The sequence below is a fragment of the Pocillopora damicornis genome, chromosome 4 (genome assembly GCF_964200805.1).
Source record: "Pocillopora damicornis chromosome 4, jaPocDami1.2, whole genome shotgun sequence".
In the NCBI taxonomy this organism is placed as follows: domain Eukaryota; kingdom Metazoa; phylum Cnidaria; class Anthozoa; order Scleractinia; family Pocilloporidae; genus Pocillopora; species Pocillopora damicornis.
The window spans coordinates 18,939,700-18,954,358 of NC_142673.1; the positions used below are offsets into that span (position 1 = coordinate 18,939,700).

At 38.7% G+C, this 14,659-nt stretch overlaps 1 protein-coding gene across 3 annotated transcripts in view; it reads left to right on the forward strand.

Moving 5' to 3' along the window:
- Positions 1–14,659, forward strand: part of LOC113668213 (E3 ubiquitin-protein ligase UBR4) — a 65,798-nt gene that overhangs the window by 13,132 nt on the left and 38,007 nt on the right. For all 3 annotated transcript variants that reach the window (XM_027184099.2, XM_089205390.1, XM_027184098.2), the window contains exons 16-38: positions 677–922; positions 1,145–1,237; positions 1,962–2,081; positions 2,698–2,924; positions 3,176–3,318; positions 3,453–3,693; positions 4,196–4,426; positions 4,516–4,721; positions 4,810–5,008; positions 5,331–5,537; positions 5,761–6,010; positions 6,368–6,586; positions 7,567–7,836; positions 8,221–8,418; positions 8,825–9,007; positions 9,424–9,735; positions 10,188–10,497; positions 11,015–11,229; positions 11,596–11,786; positions 12,292–12,505; positions 13,139–13,355; positions 13,831–14,026; positions 14,390–14,585. In XM_027184099.2, coding sequence (XP_027039900.2) covers positions 677–922; positions 1,145–1,237; positions 1,962–2,081; positions 2,698–2,924; positions 3,176–3,318; positions 3,453–3,693; positions 4,196–4,426; positions 4,516–4,721; positions 4,810–5,008; positions 5,331–5,537; positions 5,761–6,010; positions 6,368–6,586; positions 7,567–7,836; positions 8,221–8,418; positions 8,825–9,007; positions 9,424–9,735; positions 10,188–10,497; positions 11,015–11,229; positions 11,596–11,786; positions 12,292–12,505; positions 13,139–13,355; positions 13,831–14,026; positions 14,390–14,585 — 4,884 coding nt within the window. The remainder of the gene's footprint in view (positions 1–676; positions 923–1,144; positions 1,238–1,961; positions 2,082–2,697; positions 2,925–3,175; positions 3,319–3,452; positions 3,694–4,195; positions 4,427–4,515; positions 4,722–4,809; positions 5,009–5,330; positions 5,538–5,760; positions 6,011–6,367; positions 6,587–7,566; positions 7,837–8,220; positions 8,419–8,824; positions 9,008–9,423; positions 9,736–10,187; positions 10,498–11,014; positions 11,230–11,595; positions 11,787–12,291; positions 12,506–13,138; positions 13,356–13,830; positions 14,027–14,389; positions 14,586–14,659) is intronic.

A 14,659-nucleotide genomic window follows, 5' to 3' on the forward strand; every position in this document is an offset into this window, starting at 1 on the left:
TACTGTAGGATGGGAGTCAAAACTAATTGCTTAATAATAATAATAAATAATAATAATAACTTTATTTAAGTGTCAGTGTATTTAGCACTGCTGTGCTAATTGGGGACACTGTAAATAAGGAAACAAATATCGTAAATGAACAGAAACTCGTTAAAAACCCCAACTGGTAGGAGGCAGACCAGTTGGCTGTTTACAAAGCGTGCAGGAGTTGAATTCGGGGCCACCGAAGACAAATCCATCCAGTGGCAGGGAGGAGGACTTGAACCCGGGACCTCCGGCTTACAAGTGCAGCGCCCTAACCACTAGGCCACACTCACCTCCCTGCCAGCTCACCTCCCTGCCAGTGAAACCGGGATAAACTTTGCCAGTAAGGACAGAAGGCTAGCAAGACTGAACCCTTTACCTCCCAAAAGTGATTAACATGTAACTTCTCCCTGTAATATCTAAACATCATCCAACAAACAGGTCATGAAACTACTCAAACTTATCAGTTAGAAGCTGTTATCGTGATGTAATACCATATTCACATAACTAATTTACAAGGAAATGTGTAGTAGCCAGAAAGGAGAATTAACAATCAGATTTTGGGAGTTAAAGGATGTATTGCCATGATAGAATTTTTGTTTATATTTTCTATGACTAATGTAATAGCATTTGGTTGATTTAAAAATTTCAGGCTTGCTCTACACTTTTAAGTTTGTCTGGAGATGGTCAAAACTACAAGGATTTTTATTCAGCAATGATCAAGTTTCTGATGGTGGGATCTCACCCAGGAGATAGTTATCATTCAGGGCCAGTTGATGGTGCAGTTGTGAAGCACAGCTTCAACCGTGCATGGCGGATACTAGACTGTCTACCACCATCAGTTGATTTTTTTCAGAAACTTCTTCAAGATCTTGAGAGACAGCATCTTCAAGTAACTGTAAGTAAAGTGATAGTTACAGTTGTACATGTACTCAGTCCTGTAACTATCAGAAGCAATCACACTATCAATTTTGCATCCAATATTTGTACAGTGTCAAACAAAGTGAGACCAGTTGTGAGGGACCTTATAAAATTTAATACTAGTATAAGCAAGTGTTTTTCTCATCTTTTTCTATCTATCCCATTTCCATTCTATTAACACATTTTCCCTTTTTCAAAGGACCCCGACCTAGCAGAACTTTTGTGTAGTCTGAAGTTTGTGTCAAAACTTGGCACTTCAAGTCCAGATGCTGCCTTCTGTGAAACACTCAAGGTATGAGCATGATGTGTACATTTGTAAACCTTGTGTACATATTGCAAAATGATACTGTATTTATTTATGAACTTGATGGACCTTCTCGACTGTACATGACCCTGCTGTAAATGAGGATGGTTTTATGTTTGGTTGAAAGTGGTCTTGTCTTTGCACATTGAAAGTGAAATATCAACATGTACACATAAGAATGAACAAGAATTTCAAGTTTCTTTTTTTTTTCAGTTTTACATATTTTTATTGGTTGAGTCAGTACCTTGCTTCTTGCTTTTACATGTACATGTACATGTACCCTCATGGACATGCAATTAAAGATTGGAAATTCAGTCATTACTGAGAATCTTTCATTTATTGTGAAATGTAGGGAGCAGTGCTTGTGATGTTCTTTGCTTTCTTTTTCATTAACCTCAGATCAAGGGGTTTGGTCCATGTAAATTTTAAGCTTGATTGTCAAATAAAAAAGGATGTTAGACAATTACTATGATGTGGAATGGAGAAAACATCAGAATTCACAAGGAGAATTTAAACCCAAGACCTTCTGATTATGTAGTCGCACGCTCTACCAACCGAAGTGAATTACATCTATCGGCACGCTAGGCCATATATTTGATTTATTCAGCCTTTTGATGAATATTTTAGGTGCTGCTTGGATCAGGGGTGTCAGAATCATAGTCGGTTGTAAATTTTGGATCAGCCATAGTAATAATCTTGTTTCACCCTACAGAACAGTCTTGTTGATCAAGGAATGTCCAGTGAAGACTCTAAGAAAATGATTGATAAAGTAACAAGTTTGAGTGGTGATCTCCATCACAGTGTCATGATGGCAAAACAGTTCTTGATAGAGGTAATGATTATTGCATTGTACGGACTAATTTTTATGTTTCTGTTGATCAAAGGTCAATGGCTCTTTATTTATACATACATATACAAACTGAAGCTTATATTCTGTTTAAATCTCTGTGAAGAATGTTTTTTGAAGATGGAATGGGAGTGACTTTGTTAACAGCACCTTTTTGGATAATTTACACCATACAACCTAAAGTTTTTGATCTATGGTTTTTTGAGAGTTGAATTGCTGAAAGTTTTAGATAGCACTTGGTCTTGAATGTTTTTTTTTTTTTTGACAGAAAAGGATACATGATGTAATTGACCTCTTAACTTGTGTACCATTAACACTGTAGAACATCATGGTGACTATGATTGGAGACCTTATCGCCATTGTGGGTGACTAAAACTAATGTACCTAAATATGGGTTATACAAGGGGTTCCAAAACAATCAATTTAAAAATTGAGAAAATTTGTTTCACAATGGGAAACTCAAGGTTTGCTATAATCTGTGTGTCATATGTAGATCTTAGTGTTCTCTTCCCCTTTGCAATAGCCAGGGGCATCATATTTCTTTCCTTCTGCCTCATGCAATAATCTTATAATTATGGTGATTTGTTTGTTATTTGTGTAGATGTTGAAACTTCACACTGAACTTGTCCAGGCTGACAGACCTTATAAACTACCAGGACTACTGAGCCTTTGCACACTTGATGCTGTCATTGGAAAAACTCATGTGGCTCTAAATTCTCTCTTTGGAAACTGTGATGAAGATCCTGATTTAACCCTTGTTGTGGAAAATGCCAATGAGTTATTGCCTGCACTCATTGACTTGATTTCATTATATCAGAAATTTGTTGGGTAAGGAGTATTAGAATGTGACAATACTGTGAAGCAAAGCTGTTGTTGTTCTCAGTCTTAGAAATGTAACCCTGTCCTAAATGTTTACTTAACTGAGAGTTGTGAAATAAGGAATGAGCGAGTGTAATTCTCCAAAACCCAGTCTTTTGAATAAATCCTTCTCTTAGACAGCACCACACTACACTAAGAGTTCGATATCCAAGAAAATGTGTTTGCCATCAGTTTTATTTTAACTTATTTCTTGTTTTTAGGCTTTGTTTGCTGTTTGATGCTACAAAGCAGAAGAATGACGATAGTGAGGGAATGGAGGCATTGCAGGCCTACTCCAGTGTCCTAAAGATTGGGTGTATGCGACTTCCTAAACACTCATGTCTTTCAGTGACATTCTTGGCAGGTATGCAAGTTGAATGAGTCTTGATAACTTGGAATTTATCAACTGAAGTTATCCTAATACTTTACCAAGATATGGCATTGCAAGGCAGAAAAAAGCTTTTTTAACTTTCTTAAAAAAAAATTTATTTTTTGCAGGTCTTCCCTCATCTGTGAAAAAACATTTGGAGAAATGGAACAACATTGTGCTCACAAATTTTCCCTCTGCATCATCATGGAAGACATCATCATGTCTAATTGAAGTCGGCACAGAAAACTTTCTGGATTCTCTGGTGTCAGCTCATGTGTTGGCTGTCTGCAGTGGTAATATCTTGGATATTGCACCAGCTCTTAAACACACTCTTCACTCATTGGTTCAGCTAGCTGCTGATTTGCTTTCGTAAGTCTTTGTTAATGCCATTCTATTTAAACTCTGGGTGTAAAATTTATCTAACTCTCTCCTAAATTGATTTGGATGGAAAAATCACTTACTGTGCACTCTCATAAACCTGGAAACAGAATGATATTAGACACTGTGGCAATAGTAAATATTTCAATTTGTATCAAATTCATGAATCTTGCCACATGTGCTTTTAAACTGTAATATAACGGTAATATCAGGCTGCATGTTCTCAATACTGTTTTCTATACATTGTCTTGAGGTGCTGACATGGTGAATTTATTTCACAATCAAGAGCTTCTTTTGTTGGTGATCAGGTCCTTTAGGGATATTATAAGGAGAAATTATATGCAAGTCACTCTTGGGAGGAAGGGTTAAGAAAGCAACTCTCTTAATTCTTAGGTTGAAAAGATAAGATTTCACCACATTTATTGCACATGCTGTGTCTCAATTTTCTCATCCAAAATCCCTCATTCAGTGATTTTTTTTTTCTGCTCACAAGGTGGTGTCCAAAAGAGGAACACTCAATGCAAACTGCCTTGGGGAAGCAACTGTGTGATAACATAGTACCACTTATGGTGGATGCCACTACAGAGTATTTGTCTGAACAGTGTAACACCATCTTGGAGCGAGTCATTGACTCAACAGACAGTGACAAATTTGCCAATTGTATTCAGTCTTATGTGCTATCAAAATGTCACAAACTTCTTTTAGACCAGTCAAGAGCTAGTAGGTACGTCAAAGAGTCAAATTATTATTGTTCAGCATTAATATATCAAGAATAGAGTTTGGAAATGCAGTGATCATTTTTCTCGTTCTTAGATCTGATATTGGTGAAGAGGTTCTGGTGGACTGTTTGAAATACATGGATTCCTTGTTAGACAAAGTGTCTGACCACTCACTATTGGATCAGTTGTACTCAAAGAACAGAGAACTCTGCCAAGTTATTGTGTTCTCTGCAAACAAGCGCCTATCTCTTGGATATGTCAATAGAACACTGAAACTGGCAGTTCGCTTCCTGCAACTTGGTAAATTTTGTTGAATTTAACATCATGGTCATTGTTAACTTAAGAACTACTTTTACAAAATGTGCAAATGTCATTTATTTTTTCACAGCTGAGAAACCTGTAAACTCCAGTATGCGCTCATTATGTTCAAGTCTCTCTGAGCTTTGCCACATAGACCATGCAAACATTGAGGCATGGCTGAGAAGGATCATCTTAGGAGTGGAAGAAGACAAAGGGAACACTGGAAAGATGGCAGATAACAGACTTCTCTTACAGACATTTGCCACTCATATTGTCAAGGAGTCAAGGTATAACACCCTGAGGGGCCTTGTAATGTAGAGTGAGGTAAAGCTTAGAATGTAAAATGAAGGTTTAATGACTTAATTACTGGTAAATGGATCTCTTTAAATTTTTGCTTTTGGTATGTTGCCTAATTAGTCATCTTCTAAAAATGTATGAAAAGGAATTGACACTTCATGATAAACTTTGTGAACTTTAAGATGGCAAGAGGTGAGAAGTCCTGTGTGTAGATAGATATACACTGTACATGTAACACTCATCACAAAATAGATTCAAAGTATTTCTGTGGGTTATGGTTTGGAATGACATGTTATGGTGTTATTTGTACAGCCCTGTTGGTGAAGAAGTAAGCCACTGCCTGCTAAAATGCTTAATTCCATTGGGAAATGAGCTCCTGCCAGATGTCCCTGGAGAGTGGAGTAATATTGGATCCAAATTTGGTGACCTCATGAACACAGCTGCTGTGCTGGCCAGTGCAGGTGATGGAGCAGGACATCTTACACTCTGTGCTGCCATCATTAAGTGGCTGGAGAAATGGTATGCCTAAACGAAGCAAAGATTACCTCTTCTTTATCAGTCTTATCCTCTGCAAGTCGAAGGTTGCTGATACTTGATTGTGTTAACTCTGTCATCTTTTATTCTCAGTCTTATTCTTAATTGTGGTTAACATTGAAATAAGTTGCTACAGGCTGTAGGTCTAATAAATAAAGTTTGGGGAGTTACACATGAAATTTCAAAAGTTTGTTTATCTTTCTTCCAGCAAAACCCAACTTCTCATGGTAGCAGATAGTGGCGAGAAAGGAAAAGAGAGTGGCATTGTAGAAGCTGCTGGGCCTCTTCTCCGGTATCTAGCAGAGCTAATGAGAGCTCTTAAATACTCCTCAGAAAAGGAATGCCCTCCCTCACCATCACTGTGCCCAGTTGATGGTGAATCATTGCTGCAGGATGTAGAATCTGATTGGATGGATGATATGGGTGGTGATGATGAAGACTCTGGTGGAGAAGAGTCGGTAAGTGAAAAGAAAATTAGGGTCAATAGTGATAGGGTCTTATTCTTGTTTTTTATGTCCCATGAAATCACAACAATTTATAGTCAGGTGCTTTGTAGACCCTTATGTCTTTTATGGTCCAGTCCAGTTGGCTTCACTAGGAGTAGAAATTTTTTGACAGATTTATTTACACTCCCCAGTTTCTTAACATCAGGCCAAAGTAGGCTTAGAATTTCATCGAGAATGTTTCTAAGGTCATTATTGTCAAATAAAAGTCATAAAGGATGTCCTTTCCTCAAGATCATCATATGTTACTCTGTTCGTGTATTTTGGCATGGATTCCTCTAAAATTGTGATGATTCTATCTCTCCCTCTAAGGATGAAGATTCTCTTTGCAACAAGCTCTGTACATTTACAATGACTCAGAAAGAGTTTATGAACCAACATTGGTACCACTGCCACACCTGTAAGATGAATGATGGGGTTGGCGTGTGCACAATATGTGCTAAAGTCTGCCATAAAGATCATGACATCTCATACGCCAAGTATGGTTCGTTCTTTTGTGATTGTGGGGCTAAAGAAGATGGAAGCTGTACAGTAAGTGTTGTCCCTTTCAATATCAAACATTTGCCTAAAATGTGAATGCTTGGGTGCTTTGATTCTCTTTGTTATTTGGATGTTATCACGTATCACATGTGCTGTACAGCCTACAAGTCAATGGTTTGTAGTTTCTTCTGTAAAGACCATCTCTACTGGATTGCTGTACAGTGAGGTACATGTATTGTTTTTAATTGTCTGAACCATCTATAACAAAGCAATTAAGTTTGTGATTGTGGTAAGGAAGTTCAGTTGGATAGCCTGATTAAGGACAGGCAGGGGTAAGGGGTTAGTGCGCTCAACTCCGGATCAGGTGGTCCGGGTTCGAGCCCTGGCCGGGGTCATTGTGTTCTTAGGCAAGACACTTTACTCTCACAATGGTTCTCTTCACCCAGGCGTACAAATGGGTACCAGCAAATGTGCTGGGGGTAACCCTGCAATGGACTAGCATCCCATCCAGGGGGGAGTAGCAATACTCCTAGCTGCTTCATGCTAAGAAAACCGAAGGTAAGCACTGGCCCCATGGGCCACTTAGGCCCATATAAAGGCTTCCTTTTTACTTTAGGGGGTAAGGAAATGTTCAACTGTTGCACTCACATCAATTATGTTTAGTTTACAGCAAAGGTTTGTTACTCTATATAGATTACACGAGACCTAACAAAGTTGCAGGCAAACGTATAATTTCCTCCTCCTTCTTATTTAAATTTTATGTAAGATACACTAGGTGGTGTACCTGTTGCAATTGTATCAATCGAATTGATTGCATATTGGATTGACTTGGTTATTGTATTAAACGCAAACTGGGCTGGCACAGGCCACGCTGGCCAAACACTTAAATGTTCCAATCAACCTCATATTTGAGAAATACCCTCACTGCGAAGCCATTTAAGATACACGTATATTTGATGGATAACAATCTTTTGAATGATTATGCTGCTCGTCAGATCATTTGATAAAGTAAGCCACTCTTTCTTTGGTAGGCTTTGGTTAAACGCACCCCAAGCAGTGGAGGGGATAGTCAGGTAGCTGTTCCACCGTCACCATTTGCCACAGGAGAAATGGATGAAGGACATGATGATGCTGAAGGTTCCACCTCTAGTAAAGTATCATCCTCGGTTTCTGGAGCAAGCTCATCTACAGCTGCTGCTACTCCTGGAATAGCATGTTCAAGTGGAACGGGAAATGATGGTGGCCTTGAAGATTCAGCACTTACGTCTAAGTCTGTGGAAGCCTTGGCAAAGCAGCTTGAGGTTTGATAATTGATCTTAGAGATTAGGTTTTTCATATTTTTGTAATTAAAATTGGCGAGATAGTTTTGGAAGGGTGTGACCTGTATAATAAGCTCAACTCACATCATGGGCACAAAATGAACTGAATTGTCGGAAATGTTGAAGCAGCTGCCTTAAAGTCACATTACTGTGGATCAACTTTAGTGTGTTCCATATGAAATAAAACCTACATTTACTACATTTTTTCTTGTAGCAACATTTTATGTTGTGAAGCTAAGCTTTCTTTTCCTATTGCTCGATGGTCTTCTCTGAAAATACTTTCCATGATTATGTGAGTCCACCAATTTTTTAGCGTTTTCCCTTTTAACTTAAAAATTGATTTTAGGTAACTTGTTTTACCCACAGAAGCACAAGATTGGACTTGTCAGCCAACTGGAGAACTCTTCTGTGATAACAACTACCTTAGACCTTCTTCAGTGGCTGATGGGGCCTGATGCGGGAGGGCCCAGTAGTGTTGGAATGGGAGTGTCCAAGGCTATAAAGGGTTCTATGACACAACTGCACTTGACGGACAAGAGCGTGGAGAATACTGATCAACTTTTGGTTAGTTTTTAGTTTAAGAGCTTTTTCCCAGTTTGTGCATCTTGAAAATTGGAGCCTAACTAGTGTTTTTTTTAATGGTACACTAAAGTCGGTGTCCTAAGTCATCTTCTTAAGCCTTTTTACTATTTTCTTTTATACGTACATGTACCTCTTTGATGGTTGTCTACCTCAGCAGAAGTTAAATTCGTGGTTTTATTTCTAACCAATGCTAAAACACATGTACTCAAAATGAATGGATTTGCAAAATTGTGATGCAAGTATGGAATTCATGTTATTTTCTGTCGCGATTTTCTTCAATCACTTGGTGCATTTCACAAAATTAACCTTGTAGATAATCAAGTATTTGTTCGCATTAGTAGTTAGTGTTTGTCACTTTTATCAGTTTCTTGTTCCGTAAAAAATTCAGGTTCCAACTTTGGGATCTCAAGAAGGAGCTTTTGAGAATGTTAGGATGACTTTCAGTGGAGAACAAGGACAAACCATCCGACAGCTGATCGGTGCACATGTCCTGAGGCGTGTTGCCATGTGTTGCTTGGCATCACCAAAGGGGAGAAGGCAACATCTGGCCGTTAGCCATGAAAAGGGCAAGGTAGTTCTCTGACAATTAGTTATTTCTTTGCACATGCACCTGTATTGGCGCTTTTTTAATTTAATTTTGTAAAATCAGAACACAAATTATTTCAATAGCCATTCAGAGCAAACGTTTTTTTGAGGAGTCAATGAGACATCAGAGTAAGCTATCTTTATCTACCTAAATGTGTGAAAGTGTTGATTACACTTACAAGTACTCACAAGTCATATCCTGTTTATGTTCAGTAAACCAGCCACCTGAAAACAATTTTTGCGCAAATTAAATAGGTAAACAATCTTCCTTTCAACCCTTTTGATCACATTTTCTCAACTGATGTGATGCACTGTGCTGTTGCTCATTTCAATGTTATACAAATGTAAAGTACTTTCATGTTTTTGGTACTAAATAATTTTTTGGTTATTTTTGTTTCTTAGATTACAGTTCTTCAATTATCAGCTCTCTTAAAGCAAGCTGATTCCAGCAAGAGAAAACTAACCTTGACACGCCTTGCAACAGCTCAGGTACCCTTTACAGTTTTATCTATCTCAGGGAACCCCTGCAATGAGGACTTTCTGGCAGTGTGTGGACTGAAGGATTGCCATGTGCTGACATTCAGCAGTTCTGGATCTGTGGTGGATCACCTTGCTCTTCATCCTCAACTGGAGACTGGAAATTTTATCATCAAAGCTGTTTGGCTTCCCGGGTCACAAACACAACTAGCTCTGGTCACTGCCGACTTTGTTAAGGTAATATTTAATTCATCATCATCACCATCTCAATAAGGTCTGTAAAAGCCGGTTAGGCAACACACCAACCTCTTACAAAATGCAAAATTAAATATTACAAGCTACATTAAGTACAACCCAGAATAAAACGTTAACTATACAAATTGGAACGTTCTTATTAAGCTAATGAACCAAGGTAATTCTTAAATTCGGCAAGAGACGTAATATCAGGCATAATTTAACGCAAACACAAGTTTGAATTTCAACGCAACAAGACAGACAAGTTGACTTTTACGATTATGTCTGTCTTGTTGTGTTAAAATTCAAACGTGTTTGTGTTAAACTATACTAAACGAAGTTTAAGCATGTTGGGCTCTTACCGCTTAAAGGTTTGGTTCAAGCCCTGGCAAGGGTCTTTCTAGCACTCTTAACTCTGTAAACTGGCACTGTGTCTCTTTGTTCTTTTTCTGTAGATTTATGATCTGTCTCAAGATGCGCTGAGTCCTCTGTACTACTTCCTGCTACCAAGTGGAAAGATCAGAGATATCAGCTTCATTTTTAATGACACCGATCAAAGTTTGATACTAATGTCATCAGGAGGACAGCTATATCTTCAGCCTATGGATGAAACCAGCAATGCAATCAATGGCCCTTTTTATCTGACGAATACATTACCCATTGAACATTCTGATTTACAAGATTCCAATGGCCAAGTTGCCGGCGGAGGAGTGTCAGTGTATTACTCTCACATCTTACAGCTGCTGTTCTTTAGTTACAGTCAAGGTAATGTATGCACTGGATGAAATAGCAGCTATATCTATTATACACCATAAAAGTATTTTTCTCTCGGGGGGGGGGGGGGTCGGGAGCGGTGAATCTGTATAGTAGAGGTGTAATTTATTTCATTCAGTCATTAAGTCTTGCAGAGGAAAGTATAATATATTGATATGAACTGTAATAGTTCCACTTTCAAGTTTTCGAACCATCCAAGCGATAAAACAAATAAACCAAAATCTAGACAAGGAAAAAGGAAAACAGCAGCGGTAGCATAAATTCCTAAGAAGTTTCCAGAAGCGTCATAATGTCCACGAGTTAAACATACTTATAAATACACAATACCAATTGCAGCTTAGGGGCTTTTCTTCTTGTTTTGTCTGGTTCTGAACTTACAGTATGAAAGCACAAACACACTTAAGGTTTATCCATGACATATTTTACCTTCCCGGTATCAATGTTCAGTGTGCACCCTTGCATAAGAAGTTGTGTCATTGCTGAATGGTACATTTATCAATTTTTACAGGAAAAACGTTCGTTGCTCCTTGGAGCAAAGACCAAAAGGAAATTAAGAAGATGTTTCCAGTGAACTTCAAGAGCAGTTCAGGCGGTAACAAAAACTCCCAGTATGCTGCTCTGTGTCAGTGGAGCGAAGTGCCACAGCATCCTGGACTGGTGTGTTGTCTGACACACACAGCTGGTGTTCCTGTGGTGTTGATGGTCAAACCACATCAAATATTGGTAAAGGGAACTTTTAAAATAACGTTAAACAACTAAACCATATTCACAAGGGAATTAAGCTGTATTCAGGGATGTCAATTAAGGATGATATAGTTGTAAATTTGTAAGTGAAAGTGTGTAGATTGCTTCCAGTATTAACCATGCAAGTGTAAATGGTACTTACTGTCGTAAACATTTTGGGCATCAAAAATGATACTTGATTGGTTCAAAGTCTTGAAAAGCAGTTTCCGAGGCTTCAGATGTATCATCATTCAATCTGTGCATTGTGCATGTGTGATATCTGTTGGTAGCAACCTTTCCCAACAATCTACAGTAACGTTTTCACAAAGGAGATCTAAAGCTTTGAAATGGCTCACTGTTCACCAGATCCAGGAGATTAAAGCAACATCATCTAAAGCAAAAACTCAAGACATGGTAGCTATCCGCCATTCTGTGAGCACGTCTGATCAGCTACGCACCACCATGATTCTCCTTTGCGAAGATGGCAGCCTTCGTGTATTCATGGCCAGTGCTGAGCATACTGGCTATTGGATGGCTCCTGAATTCCAACCTGTGAGGTCAGTGGTCGGTCTTTAAATAAAAAATTCTGAGTATAGAGAAATACCCTTTTTTCGTCTCGTCACAAGCGCGGAACAAAGAAAAAAAGCTTCTGAATCCTCTCAAGCAATCGAGCCCCAGCCCCAGCCCTTCCAATACCGTGCTTTGGTGCTCTACCACTGAGACTATGTGGACTTCCTTGACCGTCAGTGAGCTTACTTTGCGGTCACTTGATGCATTTAACAGTCGCCGGACTTTCTTGAGCTCCATTACGATTGCTTCACCGTCGCCGGAGTTATTAAACCGTCCCTGGACCAAAACGCAGTTAAACGCGCAAACCCTTTTAGTAAAAAGTCATATAAATCAATTGGAAGATTTTGAAGTAAACCGCTACGAGATGAATCTTTTGGACTCTTCTCTATCAGTTTAATTACAAATTTGAGTCAATTATTATTGAAAAGGAAGATAATCATTACGATGACTACGATAATTTATGTTGCCGTTTTTTCTTCTGCTCATGTATAGGCCCCTCAACATAGTGAAGCCTGTTCGCAAGAAGAAAACATCCAAAGCCAGAGTAAAATCCACAGCTGTCAGTTTCCCAGTGGATTTCTTTGAGCACTGTCAACCATTTTTCAATGAAGTAGAGTTTGGTGGAGGAGATATTCTTCAAGTTTATAACGTGCAGCAAGTAAAACACAGACTAATGACTGCTGGAATGTATATCGCAAGTACAAAGGTTTGAACATACTTTGCTTGTTACAATATGAAATATAGGCATTAGGTTACACTTCCTTTGTGCGCTGATCGAGTTGTTCTGGATAACACTGAAAATTGAAGATAAAGTTGGGCGAGGACTTACATGTATGAAAAGGACCTTTAATCCTTTATACGCTAACATCAACATGCATACTGTTCCCAGTATATTTCCTAAGCTGCTGACAAGGAGAATTTGTTTAACAATCAAGAGCTTCATTAGTTGGTGATTGAGGGGTGATATTGTAAGGAGAGATAAGATGCTAGTCACTCTAGGGGTTAGAAGGCTAAAGTTATCATTTGCAACGTTTTATCTCAGATAAACATGATGTTAGTCCTTTGTTAAGAAAGAAAAAATGGAGCCTGTTCTTTGCTCTTGGTTAGTGGAGATGAGTACAGAAGTGTTTGGAACAAAACTAGGAGTTTTCTGGGGAATGGCAGTAAAAGTTTGTTGACACACTAGCTTTTTTTCACTCGTCACTTATTTCCATCGTCTTTGATGATCAAAAATCTGGTATGGGAAGTGTTAATACCAGTTTTTTCACTGCTTTGAGTGTGTGGGTGTGTTACCATCGTGTTAAACTGGTCTAAATGTATTCAATTTTTTACTTTACAGCCAAATGGTTTCAATATTGAGATAACCAACACAAACCCTCGTGTTATAATGGTTGGTGTGAGAATTCAAATTGGCTGTCAGTCAGTGGAGAAAGCGCCATCCTTTGTAGAAATCTTTGGCAGAGTTATTCAGTTGACACTAACGAGAAATAGATGGTTTGATCTTCCATTTACAAGAGAGGAATCATTGACTGCTGACAAAAAGTTTTCTTTGTTCAGTAAGTAAATATTGATTCTTATTTGTTTTTATCATCCACCACGTTTCCCGCAAAATTGTTGTGCTCTTGCTGTTTCTCTTGCTTTCCGGGGATTTTATCGAAAAATGTATGTGAAAAACGAGATAATTTTGTTTTATCAACTGGATTGATGATGTAAATTGTAAAAGAGTTTCTAAAGCTGACTTTTCGAGCGTTAGTCGTTCGTCATTTGCTCTGAAATAATCTTTTTAAGGACCTTAGATTTGCCCTTGTCTTTGAAAATACACGTAGCCTGCGCTTGCTCAATCATACAGGTCCAGATTTGTCTCCATGCATAAGAGTTTACGCACAGACAGTTGTACAAAATCTGGAACATATACATGTAATTATAAGCTCTGTGAACAGTTCATATCAGGTTATTGGTTATTGTACTAACTGAATGCTTGGCACAGTTTAGGGGAGCTTCACACTTATTATCTTGTATTTGCCTGTTTAGTTGGCCAGTCTTTAGACCCATCAGGAGTGACCATGTTGGACTCAGTGAAGGTGTATACCAAAACAAAAGAGGCGTTTGGTTGGCCTGATGATCCTCAGGAGGAGATTTCTTCTACGCCTGGTCTGGGCAGTGCAGCTAGTGTGGATACTGAAACGGAAATAGTAAACTCAGTTCCTCCAATGACACCCTCTGACAAGTAAGGGAACTACTGTTATAATTACCCTTTTGGGTAGCTTATCAATGGGGCTACTTTTTTCACTTTTGATTGTTATACTGAAGTGTGTCCTTGCTTTCAACCCGGGTCATGTTTGAGACATGTATAGGGCATAATGGTTACGGGGGTTTGGCTGCATGATGCACTCAACATTCTACCTCATACAGGACACTGTGCGTCTTGGTTTTTTTTTTTTCTTTTTAAACAAAAATGAAGGTCACCATTGTGGTATTTATTTGTAAATGTGAGTGTAACTGCAGGCTCAGGAGTGACTGTCACTGTGTGGTTTATTCCTGTCAGATATTTAAGTTTCCATTGTAGAACTAAACAACTTGTTTGTTTCAGACTGGTGGTGCACTTACTGGAGGTGGTCGATGGCTGCTTCTCCAGCTTTGTGTCTCAGGATGGGTCCTCAAGGCAGTCGGCACTTGATGCTGCTACCTCACTCATGACCAGTGCTATGCCATCCAGTGTCCAACATCAAGCCCAGACTCTCCTCGCCACTTTACATCCGTCCAAAGTTTCTTATCACAGCCACAAGGTACAGTTTCAAAGTATTCTCCGTTTTCAGCGAGTTTACACGGGTACAAGCCAGATAAAGCAACCAACGCAAAG